Source organism: Echiichthys vipera, assembly GCF_963691815.1.
Source record: "Echiichthys vipera genome assembly, chromosome: 6".
NCBI classification, from domain to species: Eukaryota; Metazoa; Chordata; class Actinopteri; order Perciformes; family Trachinidae; genus Echiichthys; species Echiichthys vipera.
In genome coordinates, this window is record NC_139831.1 from 10,893,473 (window position 1) to 10,917,987 (window position 24,515).

Consider the following 24,515-nt stretch of genomic DNA (forward strand, 5'->3'; position numbering starts at 1 on the left):
TAGGACACTAAAAGCCTCCTGTACAAAAAGGATGGTAAATAGTTATTGGTGGAATATTGTTACATTATTGTACATTAACAAAAGCTAAGTGAAGGGAAACCATTTAACTGAGCCACTTAAAACATTAAAGCTGCATTATTAACATTTTTTTTTAAACTGTGAGTTAAAAAGAAAGAATTAAGCTCCCTGGGAGGAAAATGGAAACACCAGAAGACTGATTGAAGTTAGAAATCATCTCTCACTGTGGTGGGTCTTTCCCGCAGTGTTGATATCATACAGTTGGACAGATAATAGCTATCTTGGGATATCTGATGAGCTTTGGAATAGGTTTCAAACTAGTTCAAATTACTGAGTCATTTTATCGACCCAACACTACACATTACTATCCCCTTCTGTCCTGTCGTTTGAGGATTCATTTTTCCAATAACTTCCATGTGTTGAAACTAATCTTGAACTAATTTCTTTTTTGTTAAAGTGCAAATTAGATGGTGTCCACTTTCAAACAAAGAGAGTATCACAGAAATGAACTTTCATATAAAACACAACAAAGAAAACATTGTAGATTCTTCCCTGTTTCTTTATTCTCAGGAAACCCAGCTGACAGAAATCGTCTGACACTAACCTGCATTACGTCTGTGTTTTGCAGGTTCTGGAGTCCTTCCTTCAGATTCTGGACTTGGATCTTCAGCTCCTGTTTGTCCTCCAAACTCTTCTCTAGCTCTGCCTCACGCTGTTTTAATTCGTCCCTCATTTTTAACAGTTGCTGTAAAAAAAAAAACAACCCAAAAAAACCTGCAGATCAGTAAAGCACTAATGCTAGAGTGAATTAACTAATCATGATGGCACTAACCTCGTACAAAAATGGTTCTGGAAGCAGAGGTATGAATCCGCCTTTTGTTTTATTAATACTGATCGTGCAATCCTTCCACTGGTAATTACAACTTCATTACAAAAAGCAATTAGACACTGACGTGACTTATATCTTCAATAAACATTTTCTAAAGAGAAAACAATCATAGTAATTATATTCTCTTATTCTTTTCAGTTCAAATATGTCCAAGAGGAGTCATTTGCCAAACCCTTTGCTTGTAAAACACCCAAAAATCACAAATTACACACACTGTAGAGGAAGAACAATCAAGAGTTAAGCCTCATTGGGGTTTTATCCTCGCTTTGGGTGAACTGGTGTTTGAGAAAGCTTTGATAGCCAAATTATCTGCTAAACACAGATGAAACAGGTTGCGAGTACATGCTGATTATATTTCATTGTGTCTATGTGAGACAACGTGGACTTTGGCAAGGAGAGGTATCCAATTTCAGTGTCTTCCAATTCATTTTATTCATTCATCTAATCTTTTTCTAAACACACCATGAGAGACGTAAGCTGGAAAGGTAATTACTCTCTGTAAGCAGAAATGAACAGCAGGGCCTTAATGGATTCTCCTCTTCGGAACATGAATTGATCATAATTTCCATTGCTTGTGACAGCTAGATCAGCGAGGACACTTGACAAATGCCAGAATGAGTCAATTTAGTAGTTCTTTAGTATTAAATACTGTTAGATTTAAATGAATATATATACTTTTATAAGGTGTGTTCTTTGGAAAGTGGAATGATTGGTTATCCTGTAAGGTGTGAGCCACAGACAAAGATAAGGTAGATTAAAGAAAACATCACCCTCAAAATGATCATTTGTGTATCAGTCCGTGTTACCTTGAATTCTTCTAAAATTTGGTTTCTCGCACCACTCCGTGTTGAACAAAGAGTTCAAAAGTGGGAAAAATGTGTTGTGAATTGAAGTAATATGTGGCCGTGTCATCAAATAATTCAATCACTAATGATTACTTTGAGGGTGACGTATTCATTTAAAGGCAAACTATGTGCAGTCATTTTCAAAAATAGCAAAACATAATAAATGTGATTCATCAAGTTTCTCATAATTGTCATACAAACAGAGACATGTTGCACACACAGATCACAGTATTTATGCGTCTACCCTCCACTCCACTGAAGACTCACGCCTGGCCAACAACCTGAATGAGTTCTACTGCCGCTCTTAGGGCGCACGTTTCACGGGTAAAGTCTAGTTCTTTTGACCAGTGTGAGTGCAACCGTATCTGGCCCGCGGGGGGAGAGGGAGGGGGGATAAGTACCCTAAGGGCGCACTCACACTGTCTGTCCGTGCCGTGCCCTGGGCTTTAGGGTACTTGTCCCCCCTCCCTCTCCCCCCGCTGGCCAGGCCCGTTTGTTACTCACACTGCCTGGGCCTCGGCGAATGCTTCTTGCCTGTCTATACGTCATTAGGCCGTAACACGACATGCATTGATTGACGTCATCGCGATGCGTCACTTGGTTTACAATGAGTTTTTGTGCGTCTTGTCCGACTGTTTTTGAATATTTTTCGTCCGACCAAATCTGCAGTAAACACTCCACCTCCGCATCACACCAACGTGAACCTTCGCCGCCATTGTTTTAAATGTCTGGGCATGGTCCGTCTTTTTTTTTTTCTATGCCCGAACAGGCGCACATAAAATGACGTCAGAGCCGCCGTACACGCGCGCACGCTCGTACATGTGTAAATGCGCTTACAAAAGCCCACCTCTCCCAAACACTCCGTGGCCGTCAAGCTGGCCGCAGTTAGGCACGGTGCGGTTGCACTCACACTAGTCAAAGGAACTAGGCTTTACCCGTAAAACCTGTTTGGGCACGGTACAGATGGAAAGTGTGAGTGCGCCCTCACACTGTCCATCCGTACCATGCCCCCGGGCTTTAGGGTACTTGACAACAGATCCGTCTCCTTGACCTCTGTCGTCATGAAATCCTTTGAGAGCCTTGTCCCATCCCACCTCAAATCCATCCCAGACCCACTCCTGGACCCCCTGAAGTTCGCCTACAGAGCCAACAGGTCTGTGGACGATGCTGTAAACATGGCCCTCTACTTTATCCTCCAGCACCTTGACTAAACAGGAATCTACGCCAGGATCCTGTTTGTGGACTTTGTAACCTGCTTTTATTGGCAATAAAGTTGATTCTGATTCTGATTAATAATCTTTTATTTAAATTTGCATTAAAAAAAAAAGGTTGTCTTTCTTTCTTTTGTTGTATTTCTTTTTGGGTGTTTATTATAGGTTTCGCCTTACTTTTTCCTGAACTTATTTTATTAATGGTTTGTTCAAATGATTCAATTCTCTCATATTTTTATTTCCCATTTTCTAACATTTCTTAATGTCAGACATTGAATGCCTGATGGTGTCTTGATAAATATTGATGGACTGTTTAAACATCAGGGAACAATGCAAATAAGTTCTATCCCATACAAAGTGGGATACAGTGCATGTTGTATCATTTTGAATACATAAACAAGTTGTTGTCAATAGCCTAATCCAAAAATATTTAAACCAACCACTGAGATTGGGGACTTGAGGCCTGAATATGTTGCTGAACATCAATTAGAAACAAAATACTGTATGATATTTAAGCCACATTTTCAAAGAAAGAACATTTATTTAAATAAATGTCAAATAAATTGTTTTAATAGTAGTGTCTTTGCACGATTCGAATCATAGCAAACAACTCTCTAAACACAAATCAAATCTATTCCGACTGCGAACAAGCTTTCCTTTTACCAGAGTAAACCTGAAAAGATTATTTTTTAGCAGCTCTTTAGAAAAGACTAGCAGCTGCTCCAGACGGCTGTACTTTTGTACTTTTGTGGGTTTGTCATGTTCCTGGCACAGCTCTCACTTTTAAAGTGCAGGGTCATGAATAAATGACAGTCGTCTCGCATTAAGAATTCAATGGGTTAACCTGAGCGACCCTTGTTCTTAAAAAGAAGCAGGTGCAGAAAAGTGAGAAATAGGAGATTAAATGTATTGCTGGACGGATGATTTGGAAAATAATTGTATATACCTTTTGCATGCCTTGCAGAGCCTGCTGCAAGAAGCTGAGCTGCTGAGAGAGTGTGCTGTCCTCCTCACTGCTGATTGGTTGGTTCTTGCCTTGTTCCTGTTTGAGCAGCTCCACCTCGTTCCTGTAGGCATCCAGCTGGCAGCGCAGGGAGTCGTTCTCCTCCTTCAAGGCCTCTGCTTGGGAAACACCTACAGATTTATACATCAAGTATAGAGAGCAGTATAGTGGCGTTTATCATGCAGAACTCTGACACAGTTTTTGGGGTCTCAGTTGCACAGTGTGGCTTTTGGTCCAATCATTGAAGCCTGTACATAGTATATCTGTATGTATCACATCCTGTTCGGATTGCTCATGGTTCATCTAAGCGAGAGCAGCCACAGAAATATTGAGCAGGAGTGTGAGCATCTTAAAATTCCAAGCATAATAGCAAAATATTAGAGCTCAATTTTATGCAAATTTCAGGCATCTTGAAACACAAAATGGCAAATGTCCTCTTGATATATGTCTGCTGAGAAATAGATCTCTCCCTGTTTGGTCGGTAGCAGGTATTATTAAAGCCCCTGAAAAAGTCTAAATATTTCTCTCTTGATTTGAATGATACTCAAATCAAAAATCAAATCTCAACTGCTGATTATTTTTTATGTATTTGCACTTGTGCATCATTCTTGCCCTTTTTGGGTAATATCTTCATGGTTGAACGCATTTATTGTAGGTCTCTTTGGATAAAAGTGTCAGCTAAATGAATGTTAAGTCATGTAACAGAATGAGAAAGATGACTTCTGGAAAACGCTGCTTTCTCCACTTCACAATTCTCAATAACAACTGTTATCAGAGTTTGATTGAAATGTTGCTCCTGAATAGCACACAAAGGGTCCAAAATATCAAGGTACCATGTTGTCAAGCTATCTGTAAATTGTCATTTTGGTATTCACTCTGTGCCTAACAATCAAATACCTACAGTGTATCAACATAGACTACTGAAAGCGGTGAAAATCCAGAGTGTTTTGTCCAATAGCTCTCTACTGGACATTTGACCTGACCTATTGAGCAAAGAGAGGAGACAGTGGGAGTTATTATGATATGAGACCTGCTCAGCTCCAGAGATGCCCAGTATTATCAGCTCTGCTCTCCTCCTGTGGGCCTTGAGGGGAAGCTCTTTGGGAAAGTGCAATACACTGACTGGGCTGGGGAGATAAGCCCCATCCTGTGTGTAAGAGAGTGTGTGTGTGTGCATGAATGCATGTCTGGTTAGGTTTTGTGTGGATGTTCATGAGTGCTGCTTACAGTCTATCATAGAGGACCATTGGCAGTATTAATGAACTCTTGCTGGGTGAGTGTGTGTATGTGTGTGTCCACACTGTATTTGTGTGTACTTTTCTCCCAGCAAAATGAGGGTTTAAGGTGAGAAGAGTATTGATCTGAGAGCCTCATCAACTTGGTGTGAGGGGATGTCAACCGCTTGGCCAGATTCAGAGTAATTCCGCTTCTGTTACATAACAGGCGGCCGCATCGACCTGCAGATATCCACAAGCGTGCATGTACCCACAGTCACACCTACATGCATACAGTCACACACACAAGCCGTTCTTTTTCTTCCTTTTCTATGAGTCAGGTGCAGGTCATCAATTCACTCCTCTACCCCTTTGTTTAAAGGTGTGAGTGGAGGGGTTACAACAGTCAGCCTGTTTACAAAAATACCAACAAGTATCACATTAACACCTGTCACCTTAGAAAAATCCTGTAGCATTGAGCAAAATGACTGGTCTTTGACAGCAATGCTAATTACTGATAGTTAAAAAGCAAGACTGCGAAAGCTGAGCCGAGTTGACGACTGCATTTACATACATTTACATGCTGATTAGAGAAGCTGTCATATTAGCAAATGGCAGAGATCAGAATGATTAAAAGGCAAGAAGAAAGAGTATGTGAAAAGTGCATAACAACACGCAGAGGCACAAAACACAAGATGAGAGACAACATTACATGTGGTGGTGGTGATGACAGCATGATGCCCTAAAGACTTGTGGGTTATTGTAATGGGGGTCGAGAGAGTAACACACACACACACACACACACACACACACACACACACACACACACACACACACACACACACACACACACACACACACACACACACACACACACACACACACACACACACACACACACACACACACACACACACACACACACACACACACACACACACACACACACACACACACACACACACACACACACACACACACACACACACACACACACACACAAACCATCAGTCGCACCATGCTGTTTTGCCTGATGTGCTTTGCCACGGCACGTTTGCAGCGCGTCTCGGTGTGAATTTAGTTTGATCATAATGCGACTCAGATTCATAGTGCCTTTTTAGCTTGTATTGCTTATCAACTTGCACCATTGACTGGCAGGAATATGAGATGGATTCAATATGTTTAGTTTGACCAGAAGCAGGAATGGAAGTATTCCCCCAGGGACAAAACATGAGGGGGTGGGGGGGACAAAAAGCAGAAATGAATCCCCCATCTCCACCAGCTAATCGCACCCTGGTGTCACAATCTTGATGTTCTTTGAATCTGTTTTTTATTCATGTGGAGTTGCCAGATGATTATTGTCATTTCAGTCAAGCACAGCTGTCTCCCTCAGTTATTTAACAGACTCTATGTTCATCCTCTGAAGATCTTAACCAGAGTACGGCCATGTTGATGAAGTGTTGAACTGTGAACACATGCATGCATACCTGAGTCCTCCGAGTCCTTGCTGTCGGGGGAATCTTCCATGTCATCGTCCGACATCTCCATCTCCTCCTCTCGTCTGATGCCCATTAGCTGCTCGTTGTGCATGTTTCTAATCTCCTGCAAAACACAACCGATAGACAGGTCAGAATCGCAAAGACCCATTGGTTATACACGTTTTATCAGGTGCTTGTAGGAGTGGGATCATCAGGGATGCACCTCTTTGATTTCATTGTTAATCTAGCACTAGCTGCTAGGAATACTTAAAACAGATCAGTACAGAACAAAGGAGTGTAAATGAATAAAGATGAAAAGGATGGTCTCAGAGCTGGGGCTAAATTTCTCCTCTGGCACAGATAAGGAAGATTGTAGAACAAATATAGCCAGACATCACAGTTTTGTACTTTGCTGTTACGTGGAGAAACCCTTTAGTTTCATGCAGCCAAAATACATGACGAGCGACCACACTGGCAACCACAGCTCAAGTACGTCATAAGTCATTTAGGAAGACGAAGCATAAAATGTGTCTTCTTGCATATACTGTTTATAAGGTATACTGTTGTTTTTTTACACACACATATCTGGAAACCCAGTTGTAACTGTATAAAACTACCAATCTTCTCCGTTTCATTTTACCCTTACAGGCAGAATCACAAATGACTACACCCATCTGGAGACCAGTAACCAGAAGCAGGTTTCGAAATGGTTTAAAGGTTAAGGTCAAACCACTATACTGGATTGGCTGTAAATTAGACCAAGTCCCCTAGGTCTCTGTCTAGAGAAAAGCAAAACAAACAAAAAAAAAATCCTTGTGCTGTATTACACACAGTAGACAGTTCATGCTTAAACAAGACCATGAACATACTGTCAGTGAGAATCTGCTGTTTGCTTTCATTTTTTAAAATTTGCTTTCATTTTTTAAAATTTTTATTTTTTTATCATTCAGCTTTCATTCCCTGTTTCGAGCATGTTTGAGCTACATAAGTACACAATGTCTCCATTAAAAATAAGTCTAATGACAATGGAGCAGAAGAACTCAGAGCACAGCGATCTACGCTGCTAAGAGGCACAGAAAAATGTCAACGCAGCACAAATTGACTGAGGACATTGAGGTCAGGGTCAGACATGCGTGTAAACATGGATGGTTTGCCCAAAAATAAAACATGATAAATTAAGATAAATGGATTTCTGTGTTTAATTAGATAAAAAAAAAAAATCTAATTTTAAAGAATGCTTATATGTTCTCAAGTATTAAATCTCTCATGCAGATGGATACCTACAAATAAAATCTTCATTATTTGGACATGATACCACTAAAGGTAAGGTCGCTACTTGCTTATGCACACAACCCATATTGCCTATTGTCACAAGGTGAGCCAGTTAGGAATTCGCTAGCCAGTACTTGGGTTGATAACACTATTATTACACAGATTACAATAAATTAGAAGATAGTATAAAGCAGGGCTTCTCAAAGTTCGGTGTTCTGTCGATATCGGCCGTACCCAGCCAGCCCGCTCCTAATGTTATGAATACAACACATTATGAAGGGATACTTCTGATTTTAAATAAATGATCTATTGACAACACCTTCTGTAAATGTAGTTGTACGACACAGTCGCCGAAGAGGTGAAAATGGTGTCGAAATTTACAAGACAAGTTGGCCAAGAAAAGAGCGTTAAAATTTAATGTATGTTGCTGTATGTTGCTTAAATGTGAAATGTTACGCGAGTTGATAAAATGTTATTTTGTTAACGTCAATGGTTCTGGACCTGAAGACCTTGAATACAAATCACAGCATGTCTACTAAAGGCATGGATTTGATCAATATCATTGCCCCTCACCTGCCACATTTATGGACTGTAGTTCCATAAAAAAATATATCACTTGACTTACCTTTAGTAACCTCACAGCCTTCATAAAGCCTACTACTCATAATGATTTATTTAACGAACAAGGATAACAGGTCATCATGTTGGTAACATTTTCAGAACAAGTTGAACAGATGCAAAGTGTTTTCGCTTAACAAGTTAAACATGTAGGTATTGAATCAAACACGTACATATGTTGGAAATATTGTATATATTATAATTTAATGGTGCCTAATCAATTAAAATTCCCCAACAGCAGACTGAAAAAAGTCTAAATACTAAAAAGCCAAGAAGCCGCCCAAGAGTAAATAAACTTACAACAACCTGTCAGCTGACTTTATCAGTCTGGGCCCATGGCAGAGGTCAAACTGGTACTCTACACGCACAACCATCTGGTGTGTATGGAGCACACTGTGAACACACACATCCACTGCATACACACAAGCACACACCACATAAAACACTGATAGAGGGAGGCAGCTGTTGTCCGATTCTGCCTGGGAGCTGCAGCTACTCAACACAGCTGCTCTCCTCCATATTTCACCTCCAGGCCAGAGAATCATACTGAATATACAATATGACTGAGAGTGAAACTCACTGCCTATTTGATGATAAACTACCCCTGAGCAACTGCACTTACTTACCTATGCTCTTTACACTGGCCAGAGGCTGACAGTCCTATACACTGTAGCCTCCAAGGCAGAAGCCTGTATGATCAATGTTAAAATAAACCTTATTTTAGCCATTTTTCTGATTTTGAATCCAATCACCCATGTACTGTAAAATAATGACCAGTTGTGCTGACAGTTACTGAGAATTAGCACCCACCTCTGTAGCTCTATTTGATACTTTTAGCCTGTGATTTCAATTTTCTGACCTTCACACAACCAATGTATGGTTGAGTCTTATTAGTAGTATGGGAGTATGCTCTACCAGCCCTGTGATAAATGACAAGGAGCTGCGGTAAACAACAAGCATCTAGCCGGCCAACGGTCCCAAATATTTTCTCAGTAGTTGGTGGAAACCAAACCAAAGCTAAAAGGTGAGTGAATATTTGACTTCTTAATCAAGTGAATGGAACGTGACTTAGACAGGATGCTCATGTTCTGCTGCAACTGTTGGATGTGTAAGCAGGTAAATGTCTGACAGATTAGCCATAACACATTGACAAGCCCAGTGTACCAGTGCATTGTTTTCTATGGGTTGTTTGAGACTTCCTTGTGGTCTATGTTTAATGAAGCTTTGAACCTTATTTGTGGCCACTTAAAGAAAGTGGAAACGACCTGAAAATAAAACACTAACATGTGCATACCTTAAAATGGCAATATGGCAAAGTTATCTCTTCCCATTCCCCTAACAGAAGCTAAGAGTCAAGAATACAGTATGGAGATCAGTGGAGATGGTGGAGGCTAAAAATTTAATGTTGGAGGATGCACCATCATATTTTAAGTTTTGAAAGAATATTTGTTGATTTCCCATATTATCAAATCTCTTGGGAAAAAAATGATTGAATGAATGATGACACAAAATACTTTTTAAACCAAGATCTTATTTAAAGGGAACATTTTTGAGAATGGAGGACATATCCTGCAGCTAAGTGTCCATCGAACGAGGTCTCCTTCACTTGCATCTATGGTCATGCTGATCTCTGTGGTGTATGCAATGTGTACACAGCAACTCTATAAAGGAAGAAATGAGGAAGAATAGACAAATCTCTGAAGGGCTGATGAAAACACTCTGGCATTCACATAATAGATTTTAATGCTTTCTGTTACAGTGTTTCTCCCATGAGTAGACCCCTGAGAGACCCCCAAGGTCTGAGCAAGGGAAAGGGACAACAATACAAAAGTGGTCCTTATTGATATCACACAATTAGGCATGTATTCAAGTATTTGCTTATAAACACATCCAGTTTCCTACTTACTTATGTGTGCGTTAAGAGAACTTCACAAAAGCTATTACGACCCTGTTTCCAAAAGAGTTGAAACGCTGTATAAAATGTAATTAGAAACAGAATGTGAGGATTTGCAAAAAATTTAAACTCCATATTTATTTGATAACAGCACAAAAACAACACATCACATGTTGAAACAGACACATTTATCTATTTATTAAAAAAATGATGCCAACAACACGTTTCAAACAAGTCGGGACAATGACAAAAAAAGGCTGGAAAAGTTGTGCCAACAGGTTAGTAACATGATCGAGAATAAATAGAGCCTCAAGGAGGCCGAGTCTTTTGTCAGTTTAAAAATCAGATCCAGAAAGATGGACTGAGGCGAAGTATAAAACTGTCCAGTTGTCTGACGAGTCAAAATGTGAAATTCTTTTAGGGAATCATGGATGCCGTGTCCTCCGGCTAAAGAGGAGAGGGACCATATGGCTTGTTATCAGTGCACAGCTTAAAAGCAAGCATCCGTGATGGTATAGAGGTTATGTGCACATGGCATGTGTCACCATTAATGCAGAACTATGTATACCTTTACAGGTTTTGGAGCAACATATATCATAAGACAATGCCAAACCACATTGTGCACGTATTACAACAGCATGGCTCCATAGTAAAATTGGCCTGTTTGCATTCCTGACTTATCACCTATTGAAAATGTTTGGTGCATTATGAAATGTAAAATACGATAGTCTTTTCTCTCTCCTTTTCTTCCTCCCCAACCGGTCAAGATAGATGGCCGTCCTCCACAGAGCTGGGTCTGTCTGACGTTCCTGTCTGTTATAGTGAAGGTTTTCGTTGCCACAGTACTCTACGGGGGAATTGTTGGGTCTATGTTTATCATAAATAAGTCATAGAGTGTGGTCTTTACCGAGTTTGTAAAGTGTCCTGAGATAACTTTTGTTATGATTTGGCACTATAAAAAAAATGTAATTGAATTAATTGCCTACAGAGTGTTATTAAAAGAAGAGGTGATACAACAGAGAGGTAAACATGACCCTGATCTAACATATTTGAAACATGTTGCTGACATACTTTAAACAACTAAGTCTTTCTGTTTCAAGGAGGCCTCGGGGAAGACCCAGGACTAGGTGGAGAGATTAGATCTCCACACTGGCCTGGGAACGCCTCGGGATCCCCCAGTTAGAGCTGGTTAATGTGGCCCGGGAAAGGGAGGTTTTGGGTCCCCTGCTAAAGCTGCTGCCCCCGCGACTCGACCTTGGATAGGCGGTTGAAGATGAGATGAGATGTTTCAACATTGTGAAATGATGTCTTTGTGCTATCTTCATTTACATATGAGGTTCAAATAATTTGCAAATCATTGAATTCTGTTTTTGTCCATATTTTACACAGCATCCAAAGTCTTTTTGGAAACAGGGTTGTATAAGCAAACATTCTAACACACTGTTGGTGTAACAGTTTAGTACATTTTTGGATTACTATTTATTGATATGATCCTGCAGCAAATCTTAATATTAAAATAACAATTTTGCTTTGCAACACCTACCTTTAAAGAGAAGTTTTGTACAAGATGATGCCTCTGCTTCACCTTAACTCTGCTGTTTTATTCTGAGGTTCAAAGAAACTTACCAATCAGATATGATCATATATTGTCCATTAGACCCAGGATTGCAACACACTCCAGACCCTCAATTACATACAAACTGTCATCATGCTAATCATTGTAACACTCCATTTCGCAGAGATGGAAAAAAATGGTGAGCAGAGTTTGACAAAAATGTTCTTAGATTTCAAAATGAATACGCTTATATGTCTCCTTAATTATCCACTCAAAAACCTTCAGATTGGTTGGTGCAGGGGGAGAAAGTTTGTGCAGATTTACCTGTATCCTGATGGAAAACTCACCCAGCAGCTCCAATTCACCGGGGAGGGAGTGGAGGAGGTTTGGACCTGGGTGTGTCTGTATCTCACACTGGGTGGAGTGAACAGTTGCGTAGCCTAGCTTCATTCAAAGTACTTACTGTAACAAGGAGGGTTCGCATTTGACTTCTGATTTCATTTATTTTGTCTTCTCTTGTTTAAATTTGAGTATAATTATGTAGTCCTAATGTACGCATCTTACTATCAATCCAAACTAGAGCTTTTACTAATTAGAAATTTACAATGATTAAAGAGGGAGATAGGCGTTGAACGACATAGGTTGAAGTCTAATTTTCCATAAATCAGGAAATCAACAGAATGAAACCAAAGTGCACTAACCTCTGCTTGTTTGCGCCACATGTCCAGGTTCTTGCGCTGAGCTTTGGAGAAATGGTCCCATGCCTTTTGTTTGGAAGCAGCTTGGAATACAGACACAATCTGTTCAACTGTGGCGGGACGCAGGGAAGGACCAGAGACCATCCAGAGACAGAGAGAGAAAGACAGACACAGGGCAGGTGGGAAGGAGCAGAGGAGTGAGAAAGTGTAGTCAACTAAGGATGTAAAGAATTGTGTATATGTGTGTGAGTGTGTGTGTCTGTGTATTTGTACAGCTATCTTTGTTAGGACCGATTTTAGAATTTTCCCAACAGAGTGAGGACATTTCAGCCGGTCCCTACTTTTTCGAAGGCCTGTTTGGGGTTTTTGAGTTGGTTTCAAGGTTCAGGTCTAAATTAGGTTTAGGTTAGGTATGTGGTAAGGGTTGGGGTTAGATATTTAATTGTGATGGTTAAGGTTAGGGGCGAGGAAATGCATTATGTCAATGAGTGTCCTCACAAAGAGTGATGTGTGAGAATGTGTGTGTGTGTGTGTGTGTATGTTTGTATTCATATATGTGTGCAAGCGTGTGATCTACTTACCAGCTGATGCCAGTGCATCATCTCGTGGATGGTTGGTCAGATAGTTCCCACACGCAAAACTTAAACAACTCAAATAAATCATCCATTTCCCAACATATTTAAATGATGTATGATATGCTCCTTCATATCAAATGAAGGCCCTGAACACTGTAGCTCTGCTAATAATGACCTAAAGGAGCTGTACTCAAAATACTGGAAGTAAAAGTGGGCTTGGATTTCCTTAAGACTATTGCTGCAAATAGTGATCATTTTCATTGTCGATTAATCTTATTTTCTCAATTATCTCATTAGTTGTTTGGTCTATAAAATAGTGAAAAATTATTTTTCCCAAATCCCAGGATGATGTCCTCAAATGTCTTGTGTTGTCCAAAACTTAAAGATATTTAGTTTACTTTCATAAAGGAGTAAATAAAAAACAAAAAATATCCACATTTAAGAAGCTAGAGAATTTTTACTTTTTCTCTTAAAAAAATAACTCAGTGATTACTGATCATAATAGTTAGCGACTAATCATTTAATATTTACTCCACACAGTCATTCCCCATTACGTGAAATACCAACATATTTGCACTTACATGCATGTATGGCCGAACTGTCTATCAAAACAAGACAAACTCGGATTACAACACACAGAGGCTTTATCCGCTGCTCACAAGGCCATTACTCCACTATGTCTTGACATAGCAGATATTTGTTTGCTGCTATACCAATGCTCTGAATGTTGAGTACAGGTCCTTTAATATTTCTATCTCTAAACTAATTTTTCTCTAAAGTCACCATAAAGTTAACAATTGTGGTAAAATGTCTTTATAACTATTAGATGAATTGCCTTGAAACATGAGGGAGATATGGAGTAAATAACTTTGATATCCTCACTTTTTTTATATATCTTTAACTATGACTTAATTTGTCAAATACTTTGTTGTATGACCAAATATGCAAAATGAATGACATCCCTATCAGCCTCAGCTGTACTTGCTAGCATGCTAAACAAAGAGAGTGAATGTGCCAAATTAAACATCAGCATGTTGACAAGGACTGTGCCTGAGTGCAGGCACACAGAGCTTTTAGCATGGCTCTTTGTCTTGTTTAACATTCATTTAACAAAGGAAATTTTGCTAAGCAACTGGCAGCTGCTAATTGAGTTGAGCAAGCTTCTTTGGGTTAAAGAGTATTATTAGGGGCAGACCTTTAACTCAGAGGTTTCCACTGTTCCTACATGTGATGCGTTTGACAGATTTGATCTTAACTGCAGTGTATTGATATAGTCATTCCTCTTTCAGTGATCCATACGTTGTCATGTGGATGGTCATGGAGGAGTGTATGGGTGATCGGTGTTTCCCAGAGGTCCTAATGTACACAGTGGGGAGTCAATATGACCGCCAGCTAAGTGTACGTGTACATGCGTGTGTGTCTGTGTGTGTGTGTGCTTGCAGAGTGGTGAGAGAGCACAGTACAGGGATCAATGGCATCTTCCAAGAAACCTGTAATTTGATGGCGTGGATCGATGGTGAAAGCAGAGAGGAGAGGAAAGGGTATAGACAGACTTTCAGGCCTGTGAGATTATATGCAACAAAGTAGTTCAAATAGAAGCTCTTTATAGTAAGGTCTTTGGATTATCTTTAGAGAAAGGGACATTGTTTCTGGAAAGGCGAGATGCTTTTGAGTCAAATGTATTTTTCCAACGCTTTGAGTACAACAATTGAAATTCTTTACATCTGCATTGCATTAGTGCAGCAGTAAAAGTTTCTGCATGGCTACACACCATAGGGATTAACTGACAATGTGTTTTTGTGACTTGTGTGAACTGACCTGTAAGGTGACAAACTCCATCAAAAACAGACCTTTGTGGATGTCAAGTAAAAGAGTAGACGGCCTGAACTTATTTCAGCATTGTTCCCAGGTGAAACTTGTAAAACCTCCTCACAGGAGGCCAGGCTCTGTGATATCATTAATATGACCAGCAACGCACCAGCAGGAAAGCAAGGTCATGAAAGTTGTTTGGGCTGAAATGATGGAGGATGGCTAAAACAAGGACACTTTCTTTCATTGTACACCTTCCATTACTCCTACATGTATTATTTATCTCACAAACAATAAACAAAACGAAAACTGGGAGCGTCACATTGCGTTGAGAGTATGTATGATGGGATATGCCGAGGAGTGCTGCGGGGGTGGTGTAAACCAGCAGCTGCACAGCCAAAGCTGTCATAGGATGGTAGAAGCAGTCTGCTTTGCCTTTGGCCTTTCATCAACTGAATTGAGCTAAGCATGCATTTACTGTATATATTTGGCCTCGACTAATCTACTTACTACTTTCATCTGAAGGGGCATGAATCAAATTCCACAGCAGTCACAGTTACCAGGTCATTTTTTCTATAATGTTTAAGATATCGATATCTTGGAAGGAATAAAACAGACACTGAATTCTGAGTGGTTTAGAGTGATATACCAACACTGTTAGGAAAGAAATAAAACTTACCTTAAAGACATCCTTTCAAACACAAACTAGCACAAAACAAGATGGCTTCTATGAGGCTATTAAACTCAATAACCTTCATATCCCATTCCTTAGTGCACCGTGCACACATGCCCTGCGCATCATTAATAAGCGATGGTGAACAATATTATACTTACTTATTTGTAGCATTAAGTACTTCAGGCACAAAAAGTCTTATATTACGTTTATATTGTGTGGCTAGTCCCTTGATAGGGAAACTTACATTGAACCAGACACTTGGCCAAGCATGGGTTGACTCATTCTTATCCTCCTCCTGTACTTATACTGCACAACAAGAAGTATAATACATGTATTCTAGTAGTAAACTTTAGTTACTGTCTTTCACTTTGATCTTTACACAAAAATGATACACTGTTGTACAAGTGTAAATGTGTGTGCGTGATTTTGAACAGAAGACTCACATTGACCAAGTATGCCGGACAGAGCGGTCTTGAACTTGTCTTTGGCCTCTTCCACCTCCTTCTCATGCTGACTCTTCTCACCCGTCAGTCGGCGGATGTGGCCGTTAGAGGACTGGATCATGGAGTAGAAGTTGTTGGCGTTTCTTCGATTGACTTCACCTCGCTCCAACCAGGTCAAGAGCACACGCACTGCTTCGGGAAACTTGCCGTCGTCTGGCCAAAAGTTGAAGACACAAAGAAAGGAAGAGTCAGGCTCCATTCAGAGAAGCAAAAATACATGATTCCTGTACAGTCCCATGACACTAAAGGAAGTGAAAGTAGTGAAAAGTAAAGGCTGGGCTAATGTGAGCTAGGTGACACTGAAAAAAGATAAACTATAAAAAAACATTAAACTGTAGAGAACAAGGACAGGAGAACGATAAGACATCTGTGCAATTGGATGAAAGAAAAAAATAGAACCGCATCTATGACAGACTGTCAGACGCTTGGCAACAGAGAACAACTTCACAGACCTTGGTGATACCTGAGGGAACTAAGAGGTGTCTGGGTAAAAAGTTCAGCTGTGTGGTTCTTGTCATTAAAAAGACAAATTGGGTTTGGAGTACAGGAATATAACTGGTACTGAAAAAGGATAAACTCCTTTTTAGCTCTGGGTGGAAAATTCAGCAAAGAGTAAACCTAAATCTGCAGCAAATAGCCGGGATGAGCCTGGATGTGTGCTTTCATAACAGCAGGCCAAAGTGTTCAGAAACAAATCCTTGGCTAAAACAACAGAGTGTAAGAGTTCTTTACACCAGGGCCTGGGGAGGGTGAGCTGAACACACAGATGGTAGAGAGGCAGAAAGTCGTAGACATTTTGTTATCGGGCGACTGTGACTGCGACCTGAAGTGTCATTGCTCATTAGTGAAACAAGTTTATTCAACCAGAAACTCTGAAAGCTGAGAAGAGAGGGGAAACAAGAACGGAGAAGGGAAAATAGAGCGGATGAGCAGAGAAAAATACAGTGCGGAAAGGACAAGATAAGAAAGAGGAGCATGTGCTGAGCGAAGAGTAAACTGATATAACGTGTTCAACAGCCTTTCTGTAATGCCTTTTGAAAACAAGTTTCATGAATTTGTGAGAATGAGAGAACTGCTTTGTCAGTTTTACCAACTGCTTTGTCAGTATTACCAACTGCACTGTAGGACCATTCCTATAATGCAAGCGCAAATGCACAAGCACAGGTACACATATACACAATTACTTTATTCCCTTCCTTGAAGGTTTGTGGTTTTCATCAATAAAGATAGTGCCATGGCTGCCAATTTACAATGTGTAAATTAGTGCTATGTGTAACGGTGTTACTCCTTTATCGAGTTCTGTTTCTTGTGTGTGTGCCATCATATCATGCACATATTTTATTGAAAATAATTTATACCTTTGATCTTGTCTCCAAGCTGGCTGCACTCATGCTCGGAGTAGTGGACGATGGGAGGAGGGGAGGGCGGACGGAGGAGATCCTCCTCGATTTTGCGCCGGTGCCTCTCCTCTCTGGCCAACATGCGCTGGTGACACTCCCACTCGTAGAGGTCGTCTCTGGCTTGGGCGAAGTCCACGTGGAGACGGCCTGTGTCTTTTTTGTCTGTGCTGGAGCCCAGACGGATACGGTAACCTATGGGTGACAAAAGAATAGAAATGTAAAACACAAAAAGAAAGGGGAGATTGGAAGAAGTGGAAGATGGAAAAAGTAAATATTAAGGGAGAAGCAGATGGGGCAGCGGGGAACTCATCCATTACAATAAAGTAATTTGTGTGCTCAGATGGTTTGATGCCATTTTCACAATGTGCTGTGTTTAAATCCCCCCTTTATCATAAAGACAACTTTCCTTTTACTACATTTTGTCTCTTAGCCATGCTAGCAACAATTTCATGCGGACAATTTCATTCAATTCAATTTTATTTAGTGCCAAATCATAACAAAAAGACTCAAGACACTTTACATATAAAGTAAGTCCAGATCACACTCTATGACTTAATGACTTTGATGATCCCCTGACTTTTCTTCGATCACAAGCATCAGGTTGATATTTGTGTTTTTTTAGTTAAAAATCTAGACAAATATTGGATGGTCAAGCCACCTTAGGATGAATAGTAATCTTTTTGGTTATTCCCTAGCTTTTCATGCAGCTCCATCATTTAATTTGCCTAATACTTAATCTGTAAAACCAATGACATTCTCATCAGCCTCAACTGCACTTTGTGTTTGTGTTAATGCTAATAAGTAAATGCTAGCATGCTAACACGCTAAACTAAAATGCTTAACATGGTTAACATTATACTCGTTAAGCATCCACATGACAATCCGCATTGTCATTGTAAGCGTGTTAGTATGCTGACGTTAGCATTCAGCTCAAAGCCCCGCTTCATTCTCATAGAGCAGCTATAATTGGCTGCAGCCTCTTTGTCTTGTTATTAGATATTATATTTGCCAGCAGAGAGAAGCAAGCAACAAAGGGAGAGAGAAAAGAGGGTGACATGTGACAAAAATCCCTAGCATTCAACATGAGGAAGTCACGGTAACGTGGGTTCCACCCCGCAACGCCTGAATGACTCTAATTTCTGATAGCTGTCAACTTCACACACCCCATTCGCATCTGACGGTGACTCTATCATTAAATATTCTATATGGCAATCTGTATGTCCTACATCTTAGAGAGTGCTCACAAAAATGAAAAGCAAAAAAAAAAAAATGAATTATGGGCTCTATTCATCTTTTTAATGCAAATGAAAAACATGCCCAGAGGTGAAGATGTGAGCCACGTGAATACTAACATAGGAGAAAAAGAGCAGAGGACTGAAAAAGGTACACTATTTCTGGGCCAGATGTAAGGCACTTTCCATTATCTTCCACAAATTGTATGAAGCCAACTCAACATCTAACCTAGAGTAGACTCTTCATTGGGGTCTAATGGAAAGTAGCAGCATGCATAACTCCAAATCTTGAATGGTGTATCGGGTGTATTTACAATATATCTGGTGAAATGATGAGATCCAACAATCAAAATAGATACGAGAAAGAAAGAGGTGTTAGGCAGGTAGACCCCAGTAAAGAAACAAAACACCGGCACTCAAAGATAAATAATCTTTCTATTTATAGTGATTTAGCCACGTTAAAGAAGTTGACTATTTATCTGTGAGTGCCGGTGTTTTGTTTCTTTACTGGGGTCTACCTGCCTAACACCTCTTTCTTTCTCGTATCTATTTTGATTGTTGGATCTCATCATTTCACCAGATATATTGTAAATGTAGGGGGTTGTGGAGTACAGAAGGCCTATATCCTTTTACCAATACACAAGAGAGACCAATTACTTCTCTAGAGGCACTGAAAGACTACAAAATCCCTATCACCTCCTCTCCTCACTTGCTTTCCTCTTATCCTCACACTCTCCTCCTTACTCAATTTACACTAATGGCTGGTTGCGGATCTGAAGTGAAAACATGCCCATTTTGTGATTTAATTGGTTGAAATTATCATAGAGTGTGTTGAGTGTGAGTGTTTGGGTACACATGTGTGAGTGTGTGCTCTAGCCAGACACAGTAATGATGCCCAGTGTGATTCACTGTGAGACCCAACACTCATCACGGGAGAAAGGGGGTTTCTACTTCAGTCCGCTCTCTCTGCTTCAGGCTCACAATCTACTACTGCTTCAATATTTCATACGGAGGAGATCTCAGTGTGCTGGGGCTGCTGGAGTTTGTGTCATTGCTGGGTACTGTATTTGAACAGTGTGTGTGGATATTATTTATGGGTAAACAACACAGCTCTGTCATCTGGTTAATATATGGACTTCAGTTCCCACGTCTCACTGCAAGAACAGAGGCAGACAAAATCACAGGACCTCTCATTCAAACTACTTCTCACACAAACACACACAGATGTTTGCACATGCATAAAAACACACTTGATAATGCTGGAAATACTATTGAATTATCTGCTACGTTAAATGGGTTTTTCAAAGAAGAAAACATAGCCAGCACAGAGAGATTTAAGAAGACTGTGCTCCAGAAGCTGCTGTGAAAATGAAGATAAGATAAGCTGGTGTCACATGGTTAGTAGAGATGGGTTTTTTGACTTAATGTTCATTTATATCTTCTGTTGTGTGTACAGTTGCGAAAGGGAGAAGCTGTTGGTTCTGCGTGTATTTTCCACAGCTATTTCTAATTATTTAATGACCCTTCATGTTTCTAGTACCGGCAACAGTTCAAATTATTTCACCTTTATTTCTGAAAATCACATATTTTTTGTGTAAGTTTAGCAATAATACAATCCAAAATGAGACTCAATCATCGTTGCTATGGGGATAAGGGCATGAATCAGAGCCGTACTGAACTCAAAATGCTTTGCCGTTTTGATGCAGAATACATTCAAAAAAGTACCCAGAATGTACTGCACTTCTACAGCGCCTTTCTAACTTAACAGACAAAGCACTTTACAATTCACACTCCTCATTCACACAAAGATTTCAGCAACAATAGTGGCAGAGCTGCCGTGCAAGATGATGGCATACCCATCAGGAACAACTCTGACATGCAAACCGTAAAAGCAAGGGGTTTGACCGCCAACATCGTGATTAAAAGACGACCCAGTCTACCTCCTAAACCACACCCACAAAAGTGAATTAATTGCAAAATAATTTGTCTCAATAGTGTAATCTTTAGTTTTCGCTCACATAAAACAATTCCTGATCTTTGATTAGAGATTATGTACTAAAATGCACCGTGTTTTGACTTTTTTTTAAATCAAGAAACCAGATATTTTATGATGCAGTTGTTCTTTTGTCAACTAGACAGGTGCCCTGGCTGTAACTCGCATAACTTTGTCTATGGGAGTTTTACTTCCAGGGGCCTACATTACTTTGCAACTCAGTGTGGTACTGATACAAATATCCTCAAACATAATACCAATAACTCATTACACAATGACAGCTTACCCGACAAGAAGAGAGCCTTGTCCACAGTAAACTCTTCAGCAAATCTGATATGGCAGAAGTTTTTCTTGCTTTTACGTATGGCGGTGATATCACCACACTGCCCGAAGACCTCCATGATGAGTTGCTCTGTGGCGTTTTCTGGCAGACCGCCGACAAACACCGTCTTACACCCTGGAGGGCGGTCTCTCGTGGCTGGAGGGGGAAGGTCTGTTCAAAAGTAGCAGAACAAAAGGAGAGGGAATACAGTTATATATGAATCATCACTGGGCTGAAATATTAAGACAGGGCTGTAATGATGATGATGAAAGTGTGTGCATATATTTATAATACAGCTGAAAAACAAACAACTAAAGGAATGATTCAGCTGTCCCAGAACACTGAAACTCAATTGTGAGTATGAATTATGCTCTTTGAGAAGCTGAAAACAATATGTCCAATGCAAGAACATACTGTTCTGATTATATCGCTGCTGGAAATCATTTTGGCAGATGTGAGGAGCAGGACTGTTTTCCTGTCTTTTGTTGCAATACAGACTGGCTACCAGTTGTATCAATACATTAAAATGTGCTTAGAAATTAAAACATCTACACAAGAATTTGATGGAACTGAAAGGCACCCATACAAACACAAACTAACTTGAGGAAGTTGAGGAACTACTTGAGGAAAGACTCCTTAGAGGGGAAAGTGGCACTCCAATACAGAAAGGAGACTCCCATGATAAAGCATCCAATCCACACATAATGACTGAGGAAAACAAAAGCAGACACAAAATATCCAGAGGGCATAAATGACAAATACATTCATAAAAGGAACTGGGGTCTAACTCCACATTCAGGCTGAGAAGAATAAGAGCAAGGTCACACTTAAAGCATTTAAGGAAGAAGAAAAAAATATTTATAATACAACAATCGGGAGCTTGACAATGCAAAATTTCAAATGAGTGATATTTTAAAACATAGAACTTATGACCTAAAATAAATGATACAGCTTAGAGCAGGAATAATGATAACTTGGAGAAATATGCTCAGATCATTTTTTGTTAGATAAATGTTAATATCAAAACTATTCCATGCATGAAAATGAAATCCTTTTAGCCACAAAGTGATTGCAAATCCTCTCATGTGGAAGGTCCCCTGCATTGCAGAAATCACTTATTAAACAAAGATGAGTGTTGACTGATCTAATCTCCAATAGATCAGGCTCCTCATCCATGATGAATGTGATTAGCAGGGTCTATGAGGAGTGAACCAGCTAATAAGAAGAACACTGAGTGAGGATGCTGAATACTCGTATGCCTGTTACTGATGCTCCCACCCCTTTAGTTAGCGATACTCTGAGCAGAACTGGAGTTGTAGTTTGTCCGAGCAACAAGTGGATTAATTCAGGCATTTTGGGGTCTTGTAGGTATGATCAAAAGGATTTCAAAACTGAGTGTAGCAAACAGACTCTTCATCAGCTTTCTCTCACCATCAAACACAAAAACACTCCACATTAAGGAGAAAAATAAATCACAATACAAACAGCTGAATGAGGTTTCTCAGCAGGGTGGCTGGTCTCCTTCCACATGAGGATACATCAGTACTGCTGTTTCACATCTTTAATGCCTTCTTATGACAATGAATAAACCAACCATTTGGAATACATATTTTAGATAAACAAAAATATTTACGAGATATGAGAAATGAAAACTTAATCTAAAGTCAGAGCTAGGGACATAGATAATATTTAGGGTTAGTGATGTCACGATATGAGATTTTGATCACGATTACTAAAATATCACATTTCTCACTATTATTAATAATCAATGTAATATTCATCACTATGAAAGTACTTTGGCCCTGCAAATAAAACATACAGAGGGTTCATACTCATAGAACTAAAGATACACCCAAGTAACTACTATTCCAGCCAAGTTTCACTGTTTTGTTCAGATGAGTAACATTACATTCACTAGTTACATTTTTGTTACAGTCACTTGGGCATTAAGAGGTGAATAATTATCTTGAAGCTGTTGGAACATTTGAAGTGTTGGACTCTTTGCAGTTAATTTTAGACAGCCCACTTTGCAAATTGGATATCCATCTTCTACAACAACTCCCTGGTCATTTAGTAGATATCCAAAATGCTCCCACGCTGCCGATATAAGGCCTTTTTTTTGGCATATATCATGCTTGAATGTCAGTTTCCTTTGACATTTTTAAAGCTTTTCTCCTCAGTGCTTCAGGTGATTGGCACGCCGACTCTCACACTCAAAACAAACAGACGGAGGAGATTTTACAACACACATCATAGACCGTATAAAATGATGGACAACACTGCTCCACTTCCTCCCACTGTACAAAAGGGATGCCAAAATATCCTGGATACAAGTGCTGCCTTGTTGTAATTTTGAAGCCAGAGTCTATCTTTCACCCCGTTTTAACACCAACCAACTAATCAAAACCAAATGTACAAGAAAAACGAACACTTGGACAAACATCAGCGTGATAAAGACTATCTACATCGATAGAAACCATCTTTGGGCGAAAAAAATATTTGAGGTGTACTTTGACTTTTTGAGTTTCGTTTTCACATGGTAACAATCCAAGAATCAAGACACCATAAATATCTAATCCTATAATTCTTAAGGTTATGAAACCGTGACATTATGTAACAGGCATGACAAAATCGTTGTCGTACCGACATCCCTAGACAGAGTTTACTTCTGGCAGATTTATCCGCTCACAACCCCCCTGCTGTCAGAGCTCCTTGTGCCTTGTGCTCAAATGCAGTACTCAGTTGCAACTAAACTTTCAGTCCCTAAGTCCAAGCACCCCCCCCCACACACACACACCTACCTCCACTTCCCTTTAAAAGTGACTGGGAAAGCAAAATATTGCCTCAAGTTTCATTTCTTGCCCTCTGCAGTTGGAGGATTAGTCTCTTTTTGAGGTTGAGATGGACAGAAAAAGTAAAAGGGGAGCACAAAGAGCTTGCGATAGGAAGAAAAGCTTTGTTGGCAGATGCAACAAAGAGTTCCAAATTAACTGACCTTTTCAGTCTACCAGTGTCTGATGAAGACGATGGGGAGAGCAAAGGGGATAGAGAAAAAGGAACAAGTGCAGTGCAGCAGTAACCTCATGTGTCATGTTGTAAATTAAAAAACACCTGCTTCATTTTTCAATAAAAAGTTTAGTTTTTTTGTTAGTAGCTAATATCAATTTGCAGGAGTGAGAAAGTTTTGCTATCACTTCAGCTACCTGCTGTGAAATTGAACCACAGTATATCACAACGGAACATTTTATGCAAATGAACTGTTCACAAGATTTAGATGAACTATTCATGATTTCCAGATTGAATTACAAGA

General features: G+C 39.8%; 1 protein-coding gene across 5 annotated transcripts in view; it reads right to left on the minus strand.

The window, feature by feature from the left end:
* enox2 (ecto-NOX disulfide-thiol exchanger 2) overlaps positions 1-24,515 on the minus strand; it is a 179,124-nt gene that overhangs the window by 10,539 nt on the left and 144,070 nt on the right. For 2 of the 5 annotated variants that reach the window (XM_083915581.1, XM_083915583.1), the window contains 7 exons: positions 21,170-21,376; positions 17,617-17,850; positions 16,199-16,411; positions 12,699-12,805; positions 6,668-6,782; positions 3,910-4,085; positions 623-763 (listed from right to left, as the gene is read on the minus strand). In XM_083915581.1, coding sequence (XP_083771707.1) covers positions 623-763; positions 3,910-4,085; positions 6,668-6,782; positions 12,699-12,805; positions 16,199-16,411; positions 17,617-17,850; positions 21,170-21,376 — 1,193 coding nt within the window. Of the gene's footprint in view, positions 1-622; positions 764-3,909; positions 4,098-6,667; positions 6,783-12,698; positions 12,806-16,198; positions 16,412-17,616; positions 17,851-21,169; positions 21,377-24,515 lie in introns of all 5 variants that reach the window. The other 3 variants (XM_083915579.1, XM_083915580.1, XM_083915582.1) reach the window with 2 other exon arrangements.